The sequence below is a fragment of the Phascolarctos cinereus genome, unplaced genomic scaffold (assembly GCF_003287225.1).
Source record: "Phascolarctos cinereus isolate Bilbo 61053 unplaced genomic scaffold, phaCin_HiC Scaffold_4;HRSCAF=312, whole genome shotgun sequence".
In the NCBI taxonomy this organism is placed as follows: Eukaryota; Metazoa; Chordata; class Mammalia; order Diprotodontia; family Phascolarctidae; genus Phascolarctos; species Phascolarctos cinereus.
The window spans coordinates 160,396,440-160,417,750 of NW_027555847.1; the positions used below are offsets into that span (position 1 = coordinate 160,396,440).

Here is a 21,311-nt window from a genome sequence, read left to right on the forward strand (position 1 = left end):
TTGCCTGTGTTTTTCCTAGAGGGAAGAGGTATGGGAGGGTATCTTGAAATCAGGTGCTAGCAAAGTTTGGTACTTTTTTCATGGCAGCATGAGAAAAGCACATTATGCTTTGCCTGGAGTTGGTCTTCTAGGGAGGGGCTCTGTTCTCTCTCTCTGCATTTCATTACTCATGTTTACCTCCTGACAGGTACAGTGTTGTGAAAGACCTTCTGGCTGGCTTGGATCAAGAGACCAAAAACGCCTTGAAGAATTTATATGGACTTTCCAACATCAAAGCCCGGAAGCGGCGTGAGGCTGATGCCCCCCAATCAACTGAGGGAGACAGCCATTCAAAATTCTTGAACATCCTGCCTCTGGTAGTCTTTGAGTCAGATGATACGACCACGGAAGCTACCGACCTCCTGACAGGAAGAAAACGGAAAGTCAGTGGCACCATCATCCAGAAGGCCTCTGATGTTATGCATGTGCAGGAGACCAAGAAAACTGTGGGCTTCCAGATGGTGAGAGCCATTCTAAGGATGCTCCTTGATGTGTGAATTGTGTGTGTGTGTGTGTGTGTGTATGTATGCATATGCATGTGCTTATAACATGTCAGTCCAAATGTAGGCGATAGTTGAACATAAATAGGCTGCAACCTTAAAATGAGATGTCTTTGAAATGAAAAAACTCAGTTAATTCTACCAGCATTTTGTAAGCTCCTACAATGTTTCAGGTATGGTGCTAGATGCTAGGTATACAAAGACAAAAAGAAAAATAGCACCTGCCCTCAAGGGGCTTATATTTCTGTTAGTAGAAAACAACATGTGCACAATTAAATAAATACAAATCTTTATAAAATAAGTTATTGTATTGGAGGAGCAAGGGGGAATTGTTAACAACTGGGGTATAAGGAAAGTAGTTATATAAGACTGCACACCGAATGGAAATAGAGATGCCAGGAGGCAGAAATGTACATATCTATCTCTGTGCACTCTCTCCTCACTTTTGTCTCATAGAATCCCTCTCTTCTTTAAAGATGTAGCTCAAAACACCTCCTTCTACGTGAAGTCTTTCCTGATTTCTCATCTGTTAGTACCTTTCTGCCTTTAATGACTTTATACCTGTTTATATTTATTCTCTATACGTTGATATATGCACTTATCTTCTCTGATAGAATATAAATCCTCTCAGAGTAGGGATTGGCTTATTCTTTGTATTAGTATCCTAAGTGCCTAGCATAATGAATGCCAGGCATATAGCAGGCCTTTAATAAATGTTTGTTGATTGATTACTATATCTAGATATAGCTAAAGATACCTGTCTACATATGTAGGTCTAGATGTATATACACTAAAAAATAATCCTCATTTTTAGGTTACACTCAAGTTTTATAAAAGTCAGATTTTGGGTGTGGCTTATATTCAGATCCGTGCAGTGTAAGCAGAAGTGTGTTATTTCTGCCATACAATGCTTCACTTTTGCCATACAGACCTATTCTGCCTGCCTGGGTCTATTCTTGGAATTTTCAACATTAGGAAAGCTACCAATAACAGTAACCACCCTTGTCCAAGTCCTTTGCCAAAAAAAAAAAAATCTTGTCCATACACGTTCCCTGCTCTCTGTCGCCTAGGTCTAAAATGACAATTCCTTAGCACAAAGACAATCCCTTCCCACCCTATCTAAATCCGAGGCGCCATTATTCAGGAGGCTGCTAACATAATGACACCTGAGTTCTAGCCAAGGTGGTTGAGGAAAGTGAGATAAAATTCTTTGTATGGTCTGGGCATTCTCATCCAGGCAGTGGGCAGCATATCCTCTCCCAGCTGCCCATTGCTAGCAGAGGCTAACAGATACCATCTCATCTCATTCACAGTGTGAAAAAAATGGCACCAGTGATGATTGTGCAACATATACCTTCAACTCTGGGGTCAATGCCATTCGGGAATGGTACAAGCTGCACTACATGAATATCATGGCACAAGTGCCCCTGGAGAAGAAAATCAACATGAGCTACTCTGCAGAGGAATTGCTAGTGACCTGCTTCTTTGATGGGGTTTCTTGTGATCCCAGGTCAGCAAGGGAAATGCCACTACCCTTACGCCATTTTAAACCTTCAACATTCTCTTGCCACAGAGGGATGTGCTGAGTTGTAGATTGTAGAAGCTGAGAGTGGAATATGTGTCTCAACCCTGACTCTCCTTTTTGGAATCCTGTTTCCTCCCTTTACTGCACAGTTGACACATGGGTGGGAAATTTTAGTGGAGGAGGAGAAAGTGAATGGAGAGAAGCCAAGGCTGGTTTTGATTTCTAACTAATAATATTACTATTACTACTACTGCTAGTAGTACTAGTACTCATGATAATAATAATAATAATAATAACAATAATAATTGTTGCAGACAAGGTGCCAACCTGCATTGGCAAAGGGAATTTCCTCACCCAGGTGCTTCCTTATATCAACAAAATAACAAGTTCAGTCTCTATTCCTATTAACAATAATGATTTTTAAATCTAACCTATGATGTCACTGGAATAAGGAATTCCCAGAGAGGAAACTCCCTCTACCAATGCAGATCAGCAGTAACTTTAGAGGATTACACAGGGCACTGAATAATTAAGTGATTTTTCTGAGAGTCACACAGCCAGGATATATTAGAGGCAGGACCTGAATCTGGGTCTTACTGACCTCATGGCTAGCTGTCTACCCACTATACCATATTTATTCAAAATAATTATAAATAGTTGTCCCGAATATACTTTTCGTGAACCTACATATTACATCCCACTGCTTTTATTCAATTATAAAAAAGCAATTATTTTACCCACCTATGCCAGTGGTGCTCAACATGTGGCCCATAGACCCCCTTCCTGAGACCCTTTCAACAGGTCCATGAGGTCAAAACTATTTTCATAATTATACTACAATATTTTCATTTCTAATATGGTAAATGTTAATGGATACAACCCATGTAAACAAAAACTCTTTGGAGAAGTTCCTCAATATTTTTTTAAGAGTATAGAGGGTTACTGAGACCAAAAACATTTGAGAACCACTGACCTATATAATAATCTGTAGGACATTAAATATAAGAGAATCTCAGTACAGTTTCTATCTGAATTCCATCAAACAAGATGAGAACAAGATGGATGACAACAGTGATCACTAAAGGGCACAAAGACATAGGGACAGAGATATAGCAGAAGTCAAGGGAAAAGTAGCAAGGTGGGTAATGCTGATGGAGGAGGCAAGGAAGAAATAGATGGTTGATAGCAACTCCCAAAGAGGGATGAGGGGAGAAGTGCCAATGAACTGTATTAGGGCCCCCAACACATCAGTGTTCTCCTCCCTGATTCGACTTTATTTAAGAGACAGGAAGAGCTTGGTGAAGAGTCCCAGATCTGGAACCATCTGACTCAGTTTTATTCCTGTAGGAACTTCCGTCTTTTCCACCATCCAATGTATGGGAATTGTTACACCTTCAATGGCGCCACCAATGAGACCACCCTCAGTACTTCCATGGGAGGCAGTGAATATGGTAAGAAAATGGGAGTTGTGGTCACTCAAGAGTGACTTGGTAATACTAGGACAGTGGGAATGTGAAGATCCTTAAAGAAATGTCTAGTTTCCTCCTTTCAGCCAAAGACCTGGGATGTCACTGCCTCTTTCCCAGAATATGCTCCACAGGAACCATTCCTTCCCCCACTTTGATGTCTGATGCCCCAGGAGGCAGAACTAGAAGCCATTAGAAGTCACAAGGAGGGAAATTTAGGCTTGAAATAAGGGAGAAAAACTTCTTGAAGAAGAACCAATAACTTTGCATACATTATCTTATTTGAGCCTCAGAGCAACCCTGTGAGCTAGGTGCTTTTATTTTTTAGCCCCATTTTACAGATGAGGCTGAGGCTCAGATTCAGTGACTTCACCAGAGGCATAGAGCTGAAAGGTATCAGAAGCAGAATCTGAACCAGGGTCTTCCCCCTACCAAGTCCAACATGGTCTTCACCAAGCCAGGTTGCCTCAGACAAGCGATTCCCAAAATGGAATAGGATGCCTCTGGAGGTGGTAGTGGAGTCTTCCTCACTGGAGAGTTTTCAGCAAAGGCTAAATGACTACTCAGGAGGCAGATTCTAGATCAGATTCGTAGGACTGACTGGCTTCTGAGCTCCCTTCCAAGCCTGTGAACTTGTAATACTGCAGTGCATTATCCACCTAGATTCCTTTTGAGATAGCCCCAAAGCAGCTGCTACTTCCATGAGATAGTGTAATTCCTCTATCGGTTTTTGATTTCCTCAGACCTCTATTGGAAGTACAATGGACAGAGCCCTGGGTCTGGAGGCAAAAGACGTAATACCAACTCTGCCACTTAACTTCTGTGACTTTAGGGAAGTCATTTCCCTTCTCTGGATCTTAAGCTTCCTCTTCTGAAAAATGTGAGGGGGTTGAATAGGAAGGGGGAAGCCAGGGAATAAGCATTTATATAATGACTACTTTGAGCCAAGCACTGTGCTAAGCAGTTTACAAATACCATCTCATTTGATTCTTACAACCTTTCAATGTAGATGCTATCATTATTCCCATTTTGAGGATTGTTGAGGTAAACAGAAGTTAAGTGACTTGCCCAGGGTCACACAGCTAGTAAGTGTCAGAGGCTGAATTTGAACTCAGGTCTTCTGACCCCAGGCCTAACACCCCAACCACTGTGTTACCTAGCTGCCTGCTTGGGATTAATTGAACTCTAAGGTCCTTTCCAGCTATAAATTTATTATCCTATAAACCTCTCACCTAGAAAAACCACTCAGGCAAGCTTTTTATACATGGCTCAGGCAATGGAAATATGCCCTTGTTGGCTTGTAATAGTAAAGATGATCCTCCAGGAAGGTCCCACTCTGATGCCTAATCATGGCAAAAGGCTGAGTATAGATTCTGGAGATCTGTGGCATCAGACCTTATGCTCTGGCAGGTCCTCCCAAGCTGGAAAGCCTTCAAGTATATGTCTGGTGATCGGTCATTTGTTTAAGGAGGCCCATCACAGGTTGCTACAGTCTGCCAAATGATATGGCAGAAAGAATACTGGCTCTGCAGTCTGAGAATCTGGTTCAAATCCCACTTCCAACATTGACCACCTTTGAGAAAAACAAGTCAACAGGCTTTTATTAAGCCCTTACTGTATGCCAGGCACTGTGTGAGGAAAAAAGCAAGGCACAAGATAGGCCTTGTTTTAAGGAGCTCACAATCTCATCAGGGAAACAACACGCAAACAACTATATACACACAAGATATAGACAGGATAAATTGGAGACAACCAAAAGAGGGAAGGAACTAGAAATAAGGGGAGGTTGGGAAGAGCCTCCTGTAGAAGATGGGATTTTAGCTGGGACTTGAAGGAAGCCAGGGAAGCCAGAAGGCAGAGATGAGGAAGGAGAACATTCTAGGCATGGGGACAAGTAATGATCTTGGCATAACTCAACCTGTCTGGGTCTCAGAAAATGATTAGGGGTGGACCTGATAACCTTTAAAGTTCCTCTCATCTCTAAATCTATAACCCTATGAATTCTCAAAGACTATTTAAATGCTAGCTCATAATTATACATCATCATAAGGTTGGCAAAGCACTTTACACACATTATCTCACTGGATCCAAATAAGAACCCTATAACGTAGTTATGTTTATTACTCTCACCTTATGGATGAGGAAACTGAGGTTCAGAGATGCTTAGGAGGCATGAGTTAGAGGATAGGAGGCTGGAATTGAAATCAGGAGGAACTGGATTCAAATTCCAACCTGGATACTTAATGACTGTCCATGTGACCATGACCATGTCACATAACCTTTTCGTGCCTCAGTTTCCTCATCTGTAAAATGAAGGAATTAGACTCAATGATCTGATGACATGCAATCCTTTCTGACAGAAGGAAGATTAACGTAGTATTTTAGGTGAATTATAACATTTAATCCTCGAAGCAACCTGTGAGATAAATGCTATTATTATCCTCATTTTACAGATGAGGAAACTGAGGCTAAGAGAGGTTAAACAATCTGCCCAGGGTCACACAGCTAGTTAAATCTCTGAGGTGGAATTCAAACACAGGTCTTTCTAGTTCAAAACCCATGATACAATGATGCCTCCCACGAGGCTGTTACCCACACAGTATCTGTATGATACGTGATCCTTGAAGTGTTTAGGAAGTAATAGTGTTCCTGGCTCCTATAACTGGTATTGCCCAGCTAATGATGAAAGTGGATTGGCCCTAATGCTCAACCAACTGATAACAAAGAGACTACTGGGCATTTATCTGAGAAGCACCCTTGTACGGCTGACTCAGTCAATAGGTCTGTGACTGGCTTTCATGCCTGCCAACACCTGTTCAAAATAAAACACCTGATATGAAAACTGGAAAAGTGCCATGCTTTATCAAAGGCACAAACATAAACCTGTGATAAGGATGCACGAAGTAAGATTTGCCTGTGTTTAGCAATGCCTCCATTGGTAGGTGAAGAGGCCCAGTAATGGGCAAAACTGGGCTCTAGGTGAGTCAGATGTCTTCCTCCATTAGGAGGAAGGGCTGTATACTTTTATCCAGTGAACATTTATTAAACATGCACTATGTACCTAGGCACTGGGGATACAAAGATTCATATGAAACAGTTACTGTCCTCAAGAAAGTTACATTCTGTTGGAGAGAGAAAAACAATGTGTACACAGATAAGAAAATTCAAAATATAGACAAAGGAATGGTGTCAGGGACATTAACAATTGAGAAGAATCAAGAAGGGCTTTAGGAAGGAGCAGGTATTTAAGCTGAGCCTTCAAAGGAGTTAGGGGTTCCCAGAGATAGAGATAAAAAGAGACAGCATTCTAAGGCGTGGGGTTTCAGCCTGTGTCAAGGCAGAGATGGGAGATGCAGGAGAGTAACAAATCCAGTTATTCCTTCCACGTCAAGACTTTTTCCATCTAAGTTTTGACATATCACAGGTTGGCATAAGAAATTAAACGGGAATTTGGGGGGAGTTTTGCAGAAGCAGCAGATGACACAAAAAATTTAGAAACTCAGAAATGCATAAAAATATATATGGTATTGTATAATATCAACACATTTTATCTTTTAATACCATAATAATAAAGACTTCTCTGGAGGGCCAAAGATTTTTATTTGGATTTTCCAAATCATGGGGACACTGCACAGTCTGACAAATGATACATAATGTGAAAGGGATAATTATAGGTCAGTTTGATTGAAACAGAGTGTTCAAGGTGGGGAGGGAGAGGAGGAAGTGATGCATAATCTAGCCTGGAATGATAGATTAGATCCTGATTTTCTTTCTTTTTCTTAATAATTATACTTTATTTTAACATTCTTTTTTTTTTATAAATTTTGAGTTCTCAGTTCTCTTCCTTTCTCCAGTCTCTCCCCTATCCATTGAGAAGACAAGCAATATGATGTCAATTATACATGGAAAGTCACGCAAAATATATGTCCATATTAGCCATGTTGCCAAAAACAATTTAAGTGAAAAAATGTGCTTCAATATGTACTCATCATTTCTCTCTCTAGATGTAGATAGCATTTTTTTTAGTACTTTGGAATTGTCTTGGATCACAGTGTTGAAGAGTAGCTAAGTCTTGTACATTTGATCATGTTACACCATTGCTGTTACTGTGTACAATGGATCTGATTTTCAAGAGCTAAATGGAAAAATCTGTATTTTGCCCTAAAGGCCATAAGAAGCCATTGAAGATTTTTGAACAAAGGAGTAACCTGATCAGACCCGTCCTTTAGGAATATGACAGGATCACAGATTTAAAGTCAAAAGGGAACCTTACAGGCTACCTACTCCAACTTCTCATTTTACAGACAAGGAAACAGAGGCTCAGAAAGGCTAATTAATTCAGAATTTGAACCCAAATCCTCCAGGCTAAATCCTGTATATTTTTCATTATACCACACTAATTCCCTATCAGTCTGGCACCTCTACAAAGAAGGGTTTAAAGAAAGGAGAAGGAGGTTTGAAGGAGACTATTTTGGAGGCTATTGCAATAGTCCAGGTAAAGGTGACAAGGACATGAATGCCATCAACACTTAACTGTCACTCCCACCCCAAACCTCTTATTCCTGCTCTTGGTACCCTAAGTCTGCAGGCTTCCTACCATAATCTCCAGATGGGACAGCCTAGGACCCTGAAGTTCTCAGAATATATAGCCCTTGTTACTCCCCCCGCCCTGTCCCCACCCTTTTTTTTTAACCTGAGATTTTGGTTTAGTTTGGTTTTGGAGGCAATTGGGGTTAAGTGACTTGCCCAGGGTGACACAGCTAATAAATGTCTGAGGCCAGATTTAAACTGAAGTCTTCCTGACTTCAGAGCCGGTGCTCTATCCACTGTGCCACCTAGTTGCCCCTTTGCCTGAGTTTTTGAGGGTCCTGAAACAGGCTACCTTTTCTCACATTTGCTTCAGTTTTCTACTTTACTTTTCTTTTTATTGAGAACTTAATAAATCCCAAGTAAATGAGCATTTTCACATGCATTTTAGAACAGGAAGAGAAGCTTAGGTTTACATGAAACTGCATCTCTTGCTTTTTAAAAATATAATATAAATTCAACATGTAACTTTCAAACCTGTCTTGCTTGTCTATGATTCCTTAGAGATTTCCTTTTGTTCTCTTTTCACTGTGTGAAGGCAACTCTAGCTGTCATACCCATTTTAAAAAAAAGCAGCTTTGTAACAAAAATGCATAGTCAAGCCAAACAAATTCCCACATTGGTTTTTGGCCTCTTTTTATGAGTATCCCTACCACAGAATCTCTCTATGCATATCTCATGGAGAGTTTCCTTGAAATCTCAGGTCTCTAAACATGCCTTCTTCTTCCCTCCAGGACTGCAGGTGGTCCTTTACGTAGATGAAGAAGAATATAACCCCTTCTTGATATCATCAACTGGGGCTAAGGTTGTTATCCACAGGCAGGATGAATATCCCTTTATTGAAGACATAGGAACAGAGATCGAAACAGCCATGGCTACTTCGATAGGAATGCACCTGGTAAGTGATGACTGTTATGTGTTCCAAGGCCTGTCCTAGAATAATAGAAATTACAGAGCCTAGGCTATCAATCCATTTAGGGCAGGGGTTCTCAAAGGAGGGTCCATAGACATGCCCTCCTCCAAGGGATCTGTAAACTTAGCAGGAGGAAAAATTTTCTCCCTCATTTTACAGATAAGGAAGGGAGGATGGCTAAGTGATTTTTCTAAAGTCCCACTGGTTATAAGTGCCAGAGCTGAAATTCAAACCCAAGCCATCAGACTCCAAATCTAGTGCTTTTTCCATTGAGTCACAGGTGAATATCTACACCTGTGATCTTTGTGAACAAGATGGTGAAAGATAGGAGGGTATTTGGCCCAGTTTCCTACTGTGGGACTGTGAGTGCAAAATTAGGCTTGAAGATGTAAATTTGGGAATCATCAGGTACTAGCTTAAAAAAACCCTTGGGGTATTGAGTGGACAGAGCCAAAGGAAAAACTTGCATGAATCCTTCTTGACCTCTCTGCAGCCTTTGGCATTTTTGATTATCTTCTCATTGATAACTCTCTTCACTTCGGGGTTTTTGTGACATTGCTCTCTTAGTTCTCCTACCTGTCTGAACACTCCTTCTCTGTCTCCTTTGCTGGATCTTCATCCAGATCATGCCCACTAACCATGTATTCCCTCAAGACTCTGTTGTGGGCCGTCTTTCCTCCTCCCTTTATGCTATTTCACTCAATGATCTCAGTTCCTATGGATTCAGTTGTCAACTCCATGCAATGGAATGGATTCCCAATTCTGTGAATCCAGTTCTAACCTCTCTCCTGACTTTCTTTCTTCCACCCCTTGAAAGTCATCTATCCCAACCCCTTCATTGTACAAAGGAGGAAACAGACTGAGACAAGGGACTTGCCAAAGTCACACATGGAGTCTTGTGTCTCCAGCTGCCTAATGGACATCTCAAATTGGATATCCCATAAACATGTTAAATTCAATGTGTCAAAAACTGGGCTCGTTATCTTCCCCCTACACAAATGACCCTTCCTTATTCCTATCTTTCTTGTTATTGTCTAGGGTACAACCATCCTTCCAAGTCACCCAGTCTTGAAACCTAGGTATCATCCTTGACTCTTCACTCAATCTCGCCACCTCTATGCAATCTATTTTCAAGTCCCTTCAGTTCTACTTTCACAACATTTCTTGCATATGCTCCTTCCTCTCCTCTGATACTTGGACTATTTAAATAATAGCGCACTGCTTGGTCTCTCTGCCTCTCCCCATGCCAGTCCATCCTCTACTCAAATGTCAAACTGGTCTTCCTAAAGAAAAGTTTGACCATGTCACCACCACCCCCAATTAATAAACTTCAGTGGCTTCCTGCTGACACTTCCAAGATCAAATATAAAATCCTCTTTGGGGCTTTTAAAGCCCTTCACAACCTTACCCTTTAGTATCTTTCCAAACTTCTTATACCTTATATCCCTCTTCTGTTTCCCAAGTGTTCTGTGGTCCAGTGACACTGACTTCTTTATTGCATGTCCTCCATTCCTGGAACTCTCTCCCTCCTCATCTCTACCTACTGACTTACTTCAATTTTCATTTAAAAGTTCACCTTCTACAAGAAGCCTTTCCCAATCCCATTTATGCTAGTGTTTTTCCTATGCTGATTATCTTCAGTTTATCCTGTATACAGCTTGTTTGTACATAGCTGTTTTCATGTTGTTTGCTTACCTCTTTAAATTGGGAGCTCCTTGAGAACAGAGACTGTCTTTTGCCTTTCTTTGTATCCGTCTAGCTTAGCATAGTATCTGATGTATAGTAGATACTTAAACACTTGTTGACTGATTGACTAGTCAGTTAACCAAGGACTGGGAAAGGAATCAGATGAGAGATGAAACAAGACTGACTCTTTAGCTAAGCAACTCTTGGAAAGTCAGCTTTCCCTAGATCAGGGGTCCTTGGCCATTTTTGTGTCATGGAGCCCTTTGTGAGTCTGGTGAAGCCGTTGGACCCCTTCTCAAAATAATATTTTTAAATGCATAAAACAAAATATGTAGAATTACAAAGGAAACCAATTATATTGAAATATAGTTATCAAAATATTTTTTAAGAAACAAGATCATGGACTCCAGGTTAAGAACCTCATAGAAGAAGATAGTGTAATAAGCATCAGGTTAAATGGTACTAGTTACTGAAATACAGAAATGATAGGCAAGTAGGTAGGCAGGCAGGCTGAATGGCCATGCTGGGAGCTTCCCAAAAGCCGTCTGATCAAGGCAGAGGTTGCTGTTCTCTTATAGGAACCCACCAGAGGTGGGGAACCTGTGGCCTTGAGGCCACATGTAGTCTTCTAGGTCCTTGGGTGCAGCCTTTTAACCAAGTCCAAGTTTTTAGAGCAAATCCTTTTATTAAGGGGATTTGTTCTGTGAAGTTTGGATTCAGTCAAAGGGCATACTTGAGGACCAAGAGGGCCACATATGGCCTCGAGGCCACAGGATCCCCACCTGTGGTCCAGGCTGAGCCTCAAGAATAGATCTAATCATGAAATCTAGGATCAGAACCTGGCTGGAACTGACTGTCTCCCAGTCTAAGAGCCTTCTAGGAGTCTGCCATTCTCTTGAAGGTTCTCTTCTTATTTTTATTTTTATTTTTTTTGGCTAGGCAATGGGATTAAGTGACTTGCCCAAGGTCACACAGCTAGTAAGTGTTATGTGTCTGAGGCCGCATTTGAACTCAGGTCCTCCTGAATTCAGGGCCGATGCTCTATCCACTGCGTCACCTAGCTGCCCCAAAGCTTCTCTTCTTATGAGCTGCTAATTCAGCCAGGGTGGTCTTCTCATTCTTTCTGTTCATATATTACACAGTCACTCAGACTGCCTCTGGGTGCTCTTAATACCCTGGGCCTTTCTTCTTCAAATTGCTCACCTATGTATACCAATGCAATTGAGAATATTCGGTCCTGGTGTCAGGGTAGGATCCTCGCCCTGTTGGCTCCCCCAGCAAAGTCTATTCTATGACTCACCAGAAGGAACCCCAAGCAAACCCACTTCTGACATTTATTATCTGTTTGATTTTGAGCAAGTCACTTAATTTCCTTGGGTTTCAGTTTTCTCATCCATAAAATGAAGGGGTTAAACAATTAATGTCCCCTGAGATCCCTTCCAGCTATATTATCTACATAGGATCTATAATCCTAGAAGGGTTAGCTGAGTTCAGGGCATTCTGGCTCTTTCTACACATACAAATGAGGGAATTCTTTCTGCCACCTCAGGGAAACTAAACCTCCCAATGGTAGATAAAGGGTACAGTGAATGGAAAGAAGTTACTTCTCCCCTCCCCACTCAGGGTGATTTAAGCCCATGATGCCAAGGCAGAAGATAATAGTGGAAAAGCATGTAGGCATCTAATTTCAGAAATTCTCTTTAAGCCATCTGAGCTTCATAACCATGTGGGTGGTTGTCTGGGTGATTTCAGCTGCTTGACAAGGAGGGGCTTCTGGGCCCAAAGAACCATTTTTCCCCCTCCCCAACCACCACCACATACCTAGTGTGAGCCTCCTACCCAGCCAGGAAACATGACCCGAGCAGCACTGGAATCATAAGGTCTGATAATTATCTCTTCAAAGTCCAAGGCTATTTTGTTGATCAGATAGTCAAGAAATGAAAAGCAATTCAAAATAGATTGCCCAGAACGAGACAGCCTGGCTGCCAGGTTCTCAAAGCCGGACTAATACCTGGGCAGCCCAACCAGCACACTCTGAATGAAGCTTGACTCGGCCTTATCAACCTGATAGGTCAGCACAGCTTTTCCATGAAGCACACAAAGCAGCTGGCTAACGCTCCAGGAATAACCAGCAGCTTCAGAGATGCCTCTACTGGCACAGATGTGTCACCACTAGCTAAAAGTGTGGTGGTCTTAGACACTGCTGCCTGGAGAAACTTATGATGACTTTCCAAGCTGGGCTGATGCCCAAGTGCTACATAGGCTGAGTTCAGCCACACAAAATGGTACCCAGAATCAGAAAAGGGGGTTCAAAGGCCATGCTTCTCTAGAGGTGCTACTAACAATAATGCCTGCGAGGCAATAACACTGACCCCTGACCCAAAGATAGGAACCTTAGTCTCCATTCCTTTACAGTGGAGACCCTGCTTTCCTAAAAGCAAGGAAGCCAAGCCCTCCATAGCATTTGATGAACTCACACAAGGAACTTTCTAAGATCTTGGACTCCTCCCAAAACAGCGGTCTGAGGGAGACGACCTTAAATGGCCTCTCCTATCTAAGATCTCCCTGAACCTCCAGATTCTTCCAGAGAGAAACCTGAAAGAAATCCCAGGGTTCAATAGCCTAAATGGGCTGAAGTCTGAAAAGACCCCTCAATTTAGCCACCTCACTTCTAAATGTGATATTTATACTTATCACAATAGGATTCACTTGCAAGTCTAAGACTCGGGAGGCTGATGACTTCCTTCTGAGAGCTTGACAAGTAGGTCACCTTACTAGCAAATTGTCATCTTGTAGTTAGACAAGCTGGTTTTCCATAGGTGTGGTTATTGAAGAGAGATTAGTTCAATTCATTTTGATTTATTCAAACAAACATTTATGTAAGGACTAACTTCAAAGTCTGTACTAGCCACTTGGAAGAGCAACAAAGATAAACAAAGCACATTCTCTGCCCTTCATACAGTTTTCAGTTTAATGGAGGGATATGATAGAAATAGACCTTTGATAGGACTTTTAAGGTCCAGAAGGTGATTAGGAAAAAAAAATATTTCTCATTACTCCTATTCCATTTTCCTCATAGATAGTAGATTTAGAGTTGAAAAGGGTCTTAGAAGCCATCTGGTCTATAAACATTACCCCTCCTATTTCACAGATGATGAAACTCAGGCCCAGAGAAAACCAGATTTGCCCAAGACCACATAAAAGATGGGAGCTGAGATATGAACGCAAATCCTCTGACTCCAAATACCAACTTTCCATTGTGCACCACAAAACCTCCCATCTCCATTTTGGTTAATCATTTAAGTCATTGCTTCCCTGTGACTAGGGCTAGAGCTGTACGATAGGACATCTCAGTTTGCTTTTTTGGATTTCAGACAGAGTCCTTCAAGCTGAGTGAGCCATATAGCCAGTGCACGAAGGATGGCAGTGATGTGCCTGTCAAGAGTATCTACAATGCCACCTATTCTCTCCAGGTACTAAGCTGGGTGGGCAGGAGGAGAATCTCCATCTCCCAAGAAGTGTGAACCCCCAACTGGGAGGTGGCCTTATGCAGAAGTCAAGGTCACATCCTGGCTGGGGAAATTCTACCTTTTAGTCAGTTGGGTGTGGGGGGTGGAAATGGGGGTCAGAGGGTCAGAAATGGTGATAGTAATCCCTGATGTTATCTAATCACCAGCAAGACTTTGAGTACATTGCCACTGGCTAATACCAGTTTTTCTCCATGTCATCTGTAACTGGATCTTAATTGTCAAAGATTTTCCTGGAACACTGTGTTAAGAAAGGAAGGTTTCTTTTCCTAGATATGAACCCTGTTGCCTAGGTTCTGACAGATAAGATCCAAGATTCCTCACATATTCAGTGAAAATCTCTTCATAAGGGAAAGGAGGCTGGGAACCCTTAGCCATAGCCACCTCCAAGATGGGGAAGTCCCTGGAGCTGGGGGCATGGAGGAAGGGATGGGAAGGAGTCATCAGCCTCTCCTCTTTCAGATATGTCTTCACTCCTGTTTCCAGAGGCATATGTCGGAAAAGTGCCATTGTGCCCAGTATAGTCAACCCGCACCAGAAAATGTCTCCTACTGCAATTACCAGAAACACCCCAACTGGAGTGAGTTTTCATCAATACCCAGGAACCCCAGGCTAGCCTCTCAAGCTATTGATTCAGAAAATAGAGATGGTTAAAAAAAAAAAGAAAAAAGAAAAGAAAAGAAAGATGGTGATCATAAACATGAAACCAGAGACTTTAACCACATAAATCAGGGGCAGGGACAAGGAGGAAAGTATGGTGGCAAGACACGTCATTTGAATTTGACTCTGAAGGATAACTTCTTGATATAAAGAGCAGGGAGAAATGATAAGCTTTCAGGAAAGGCCTTAAAATATTAAAGTGGAGAGAGATCCAGCCAATAAGAAGCAAGCTTTCCAGAAACTGGAAGAACGTGAAGTAAGAATCAGAAGGTCGTAGCATTGGAAGGGACCTTAGAGATCCTAGACCTAGAGCTGGAAGTGGCCTTAGAAGTCACTTAGCCCAACTCTTTCATTTTACAGATAAGGAAACTGAGACTGTCTAGCTCAGGAGTCCCTTCCTCAGCGCCCTGCAGAAAGTCATTTGTCCATTCTGCAGTATGTGAAGAGGATTAGATTGGGAGTCAGGAACCTGGGGTCTAGCCCTACATCTGCCACTCCCAAGCTGTGCCCACTCACTTTACTCCTCTGGGCCTCAGTTTCCTGATCTGCAAAATCAGGGAATTGGGCTAGAAGGCCTTTACATGTTCCTTCCAGCTCAAAAACTGAGTTTGCTTTCCCCTCTATGTTTCTCTGAAAAGATGGCAATGGTAGATAGGGGATGGAGGCAGGGGTGGGGATGGAGCGGATGGCTCATCACAGCAATAGAGGAAGGAAAGGTGTCTCTTCTTGTATACAAAGTGCATGTCCTCTGTCTCCTCCTCCAAATTTTGACACAGCAGACATTATAGAGAAGCAACAAAGTACAGTGGAAAGAGTGCTGGGGTGCAATTCCAACCCTGACACTCCCTACCTGGGTGACTTTGAACAGGTCACTTCATCATTCTGGGTCTTTCTCATTTATCTTATCTGTAAAACAAAAGGATTAGAAGAGATGATCTCTGAGCTTCCTTCCAACTCTCTAAATCTGTAATTCTATATGAGAAGTGGAGGGAAAGAAAATCGAAATAACAGTGAGACAAAAAATGAGCAGACTCAGGGCGTGGTAAGAGCCTCCTGGAGCATCTTGTGGCCTTCATCCCCAGTGTTCTTCCCTCCACAGTGTATTGCTACTATAAGCTGCACCAGGCATTTGTCCGAGAAGAACTAGGCTGCCAGGCCATCTGCCGGGAATCTTGCAAGTAAGTGTAGCCACGAGTAGACAAGGGTAGACACCACGTTGGGTCTCGCTAAATTACAAAACTCACCTCGCCTTCTTTTCTCTGCAGCTTTAAGGAATGGTCTTTGACTACCAGTCTGGCTCAGTGGCCATCTGACATTTCAGAGGTAAGTTTGTTTCCTTCACTGGATCCCAATGTGAAAAAACCATAGTTTCCCTCCTGCCCCTTGCAACCAAGTCAAACTTTCCTCCCACATAATGGGACCAGCCTGGCTGAGCTGGGGCCTCACTGCCCTGGGTAGCCTACCTGTGATCCAGGGGGAAAAGCCATGCAGATAGGAGAAGCAAAAAGCCTTCCTCTCCCTCCCTGCCTTCCATGAAAAATGCAGCCTTTCTTTAAAAAAAAAAAATCTGAACTTAAAACTAAAATTGAAACTTAAAACTAAAAAATTAACATTTCCATATATAGATAGATATTTGCATATATACATATATGATTGGAACAGAAGGAAGGAGTTTTATGTGAAATTGAATCTCTTATGTAGCACTTGCTTTTCTTTTGAGGTATTCAATTTGTAACTTTCAAAGCTGTCCTGCCTATCTGTGGCTCCTTCTAGCCTCCCTTTTGTTCTTTTCTCATTTTCTTTTTTGAAATCCTATTCCTTCCCTTCCCCTCTGCCTCACCCAATTCAAAAGAAAAGAAAGCAGAACTCTTGTAGCAAGTATACATAGTGAAGCAAATCAATTCACACATTGGTCAGGTCCAAAAATGTGTCTCATTCAAGAGGCCACCTTTCTGAGTCCTGGCCCAGCCATGGGGAGGGAGAGGTTATGGAAGATTACCTCCCCACCAGGAAGAGCCATGCCCTTCCAGGTCAAAGGGACACATCCCTGAGGATTCATCCTCAGCAGATAAATCTCTCCATATATGCCTATGCATGTGTTCTTTCTCCCTCAGAACTGGATGCTGGATGTTCTCACATGGGATCAAGGTCATAAAGAAAACAAAAGGCTAAACAAGTAAGTTTCCCTCCATTCTTAGCCTCCTTTTTACTCCTTTTTCCATTTACTTCTATTCCTAGTGCCATGGCTTCCGCCTCTTTTTGGAAAATCCGCTTTCTTCCAGGAGGACTTTTAATGACAGATTGTAAGGCTAAGCTGCTCATGTCCTGGCCCTAGGTGGATCTTTCCAAGACAGAAGGCTGCTTAGAGCAGCAAGAAATAGCACAAGAGACAAGAAAGCAGCTTCTATTTTTCAAAGGGTGCTCTTGGTGATGATTCTCAGTCTCACGGCTGAGGTCTGCAGGGAGTCCAGGGCATCTCCCAGACAGAGCAGGGACTCTAGTAAAGGAGGATCTGGCTGCCTAACTGTATCATGTCCTGCTCTTGGCTTGGCTCACTCCAAGTTGTTTTATGTTTGCTTTCTTTCAGGACAGACTTAGCCAAACTCCTGATTTTCTATAAGGATCTGAACCAGAGGTCCATCATAGAGAGTCCTGCCAACAGTGTAAGTGATGCTTTCCCAGAAATGGGCTCTGCTCCCCACGGTCAAGGACCAGGGAGATGGAGGCCAGATAGTATGAAGTCATATAGAATTGTTGATTGAGTTGGGAGGGGAGACTCTTGTGTCATGTTTGGGGTAGGGGGGGGTGGGATCCATTAACAATGGGGATGACATAATCCCATGGGGAGGGTATCTGAGGTCGCAACCTCCCATGACCTTCTTTCCACATTAAGATCCTTTACCATTCTGTTTCTTGCTTGCTTCCCTCCCAGTGCCAGCCTGCCAGTCAGGTTTGAAGCTTAGGAGCTAGATGGCATGGCATAAGAGAGAGCCCTCAAGCTAGAATCAGGAAGACCTGAGTTCAAATCCTACCTTTAAAAATTTCCTGGTTGTGTGCCCTGGGGTTAATCACTTAACTTCTCACTGCTTTGGTTTCCTCATCAGTAAAATGGGGATAATAATAGTACCTACCTCCCAGGATTGTTGTGAGGACCAAATGATACAATATTTGTAAAGCACTTTACAAGCCTCAAAGTGCTACATAAATGCTAGCTATTATTATTATTACAGCAAAATAAATTCCCGTTACAAGGATTTCCTTTTTTTTTTTTTCAATTCAGGAGATGTGGGAGGGACAGAAAATAAATGCTTATTAATTGAAGAAGTAAAATCTAAAAATAAAACAAGCTAGAGTAAAGGAGTGGGAGAGGCAAGACATTTCTGACCCCCTACACACACACTGATAAGGTCCTGCCCACCTGTTCATCTCATTCTCCAGTTGTTTGACAGAGAAGTCAGGAGGCTTGCCACCGGGCCATGGAAAAGAATACATGAGCCAGCGGGTGCATTCCCATGCCCTCAGTCCCTCTGTGTGTTAGGGAAGCAGGCAACTCTAAGTAGTCAGGGGTAAAAAGAGGGTTATGCTGCATAGCTTTCTGCCAGCACTATTTAGAAGTCTGGAGAATTATGTCTTGACTCTAGAGGACTAGTTGGGAGCAGAGGCATAGACATAACACACTCCTACTTGTTTGAGGTCAGAGGGACCCCAGATATTCCGGGACCAAACTGCAGCTCCAAGTTCAGCAATGAGAAAGCTTCTGAGAGGTTTGCCTGTTACTGAGGCCTCAGGTTCTGTGTCAGGACAGAGAAATCCCTTTGCCGCTACCTAGGATGCTGTTCTCCCTATTCATGATTTTCTTTATCCCCCTCCTCAGTACCTTCCCCACGCTGCCCCTCACACTTGGAACATTCTCCCTCCTCAACTCAGAAGCCTTAGCTGCCTTCTCCTAGGGACTTTACGTAATTCCCTCAGCTGTTAGACCTCTCCCCATATCCCATTGATTTGTATTTGTCTTATATGTCATATACAATACATATGTTGTATGTGCCCCATTTTGTCTTTGTATTCCTCATGCCTAGCACATAGGGATTAGGGTAGGGACTGTATGATATGTGATGTTATTGGTAGAGAGCTTTGGGATGAGGAAACTCCTACCATTGCCGGCCAATACCCTCGCCTGGAACACTAAGAAGTTAAGTGACTTGCCCAGGGTCACACAACCAGTTTGTATTAGAGATGGGACTTGGACTCACATCTTTCTGACCCTGAGGCCAGCTCTCATCCCCACTAGGCTTCTTCTTGGCATACAATAGGCACCTAATAAATGCTTGTTGAGTGACTGAATGCTGCCCAATATTTTTTACAGATTGAGACACTGTTGTCCAACTTCGGGGGGCAGCTGGGCCTCTGGATGAGCTGCTCTGTGGTCTGTGTCCTTGAAATCATTGAAGTCTTCTTCGTTGATTCCTTCTCCATCATTGCCCGGCGCTGCTGGCAGAAGACCAAGAAGCGATGGGCCCAGAGGAAGACCCAACAGGGCCAATCATCCTCTGAGAACCCTGTAGACCTCACTGTCTGTGACAATCCAACCTGTGTTCTTGATGATGACCTGCCCACCTTCAATACAGCTCTGCAGCTGCCTCAGGCCCCAGGAAGCCATGTGCCTGGGACTCCACCACCCAAGTACAACACCCTACGCATTGAAAGGGCCTTTTCTAACCAACTTCAAGACACTCAAGACCCAGAAAAGCCCTGAGTTTGGAGGAACCCTATCCTTCTGCTAGTACCAAGAAGAAAGGAGGAGCCAAAGTTGCTGTCTGTGGGCAGCTGGGTCAGCATCTGCCCTGGACACTGCCCTTCCAATTAGGGCCAGACCCTCCCTCCTGCTAGTCTAAGGCTCTAGATCTCCTCCTGGAACCTGTCTGGCAGACCCAGCCAGGAGCAAAACCCCTGCACCTGAGAAAAATGCTATTGCCCATTTTTCTGAAATGTTGATTAAGACTCATTTTTGAAATAGCACCAATAGGCCCTGGGCACAGGCAAGGGCTTCTAGCTAAAGGCTGACAGCTACCCAGGTGGAGTTGTCTTTCATCAACCCATTGCTACTGACGGATGCCTCATTTCTCTCACAGCTGAGGGAATAAGGGAGGGATCCAGGACCAGAGCTTCCACCTCTTTGGGGATTTTTTCAAAGAGGCAAATTTAGCCTTGATTATAAGGGGAAACCTCCACAGTTAGAGCTTCCCCCAAGTGGAACAGGCTACCTTGGGAAGTTGTGGGTTCTCCCTCAAGCAAATGTTGGATAACCATTTGGGTACATTGAAGAGGGAGTCCTTTTTCAAGTATGGATTGGACTAGGTGGTCATTGAGGTCCATTCCAGCCATGAATATCTGTAAGGCAGGAACCAAGGAAGCGTTCTGTAAGAGCCTGGCAACAGAGGCAAGGTAACAAGGTCTAAAAACCATTGCACTGATGTGACTGCAGAGACTGAGACAAGCAGGCTGGCCCAGAGGAAAGGCTGAGCCCCACTCACTGTCAATCGAATATCACTAGGGTGAAAAAGAGGTTTTCCTCTCATGGCCTGACTGGCTGTGTGGGGTGTTGCACCCTGGGAACCTCTGTAACATAGAAGGGTGTTCCTGGTCTAATGACTGATGCTGCTTTTAAAGTGAATTATTTAAAACTGCGTGGCCTGGAAAGTCTGTCCAAATGAGAGATCTATTTTTGAATAAACTTTGTGTGTTTGTTTTTTAATTGATGGACTTGTGAGGGTTTCTTCCTTGATTCGATATTAGGTATATTGGATAGTTATCCTGGATTAGTTGCCAGAACATTTGGGCTCTAGCCTCAGCGGAATTATTTAAATTCTCTGAGCCTCACTTTCTTCATCTGTAAAGGGCAGATAATAATCTCTGTTCTGCTTCCTTATAAACATTTGATCTTAGTCCTTGTAAGCACCAAATAAAATAGTGGTTGAGAGGAATCCAGAAGTGAAATGGCAGCTGACGTGGAAAAAGCATCAAGAGGCTTTGCACTGTGGTGGCTTCCATTGCAGGTAGAGTGGAAGGAGCACTGGATTTGGGGAAGAGAACCTGGGTTCAATCCAGGCTCTGCCACTCATTACCTGTACGGCCATGAAGAAGCCATTCACTTCTCTGTGACTCAGTTTTCTTTTCAGTAAAATATAGCATTCAGATTAGATGGTCCCTTCCAGATCTAAATCCATAATTTTTCCATATCGAGGCCAATTCAGGCATCTGCTTTCACCTGATGCCCACTAGCAAAAGTAGTGCCACCCCGCTGACCTCAGTCTCTCACTTTGTAACAGGAATGAAAATGCTATAAACTAGAAAACACCTTATATGTGAGATACCACACTGATGCTGAGGTAGGGAGCTGGGCTTGGA

The 21,311-nt window shown here is 42.9% G+C and overlaps 1 protein-coding gene across 2 annotated transcripts in view; it reads left to right on the top strand.

Annotated features, from left to right (window-relative positions):
• SCNN1G (sodium channel epithelial 1 subunit gamma) overlaps positions 1–20,662 on the top strand; it is a 30,691-nt gene extending 10,029 nt beyond the window's left edge. For both annotated transcript variants that reach the window (XM_020978644.2, XM_020978646.2), the window contains 11 exons: positions 188–500; positions 1,853–2,049; positions 3,412–3,515; positions 8,852–9,015; positions 14,091–14,189; positions 14,706–14,823; positions 16,003–16,081; positions 16,169–16,226; positions 17,018–17,079; positions 17,491–17,566; positions 19,270–20,662. In XM_020978644.2, coding sequence (XP_020834303.1) covers positions 188–500; positions 1,853–2,049; positions 3,412–3,515; positions 8,852–9,015; positions 14,091–14,189; positions 14,706–14,823; positions 16,003–16,081; positions 16,169–16,226; positions 17,018–17,079; positions 17,491–17,566; positions 19,270–19,659 — 1,660 coding nt within the window. In that variant the 3' untranslated portion in view covers positions 19,660–20,662. The remainder of the gene's footprint in view (positions 1–187; positions 501–1,852; positions 2,050–3,411; positions 3,516–8,851; positions 9,016–14,090; positions 14,190–14,705; positions 14,824–16,002; positions 16,082–16,168; positions 16,227–17,017; positions 17,080–17,490; positions 17,567–19,269) is intronic.
• The last annotated feature ends 649 nt before the right edge of the window (positions 20,663–21,311 follow it).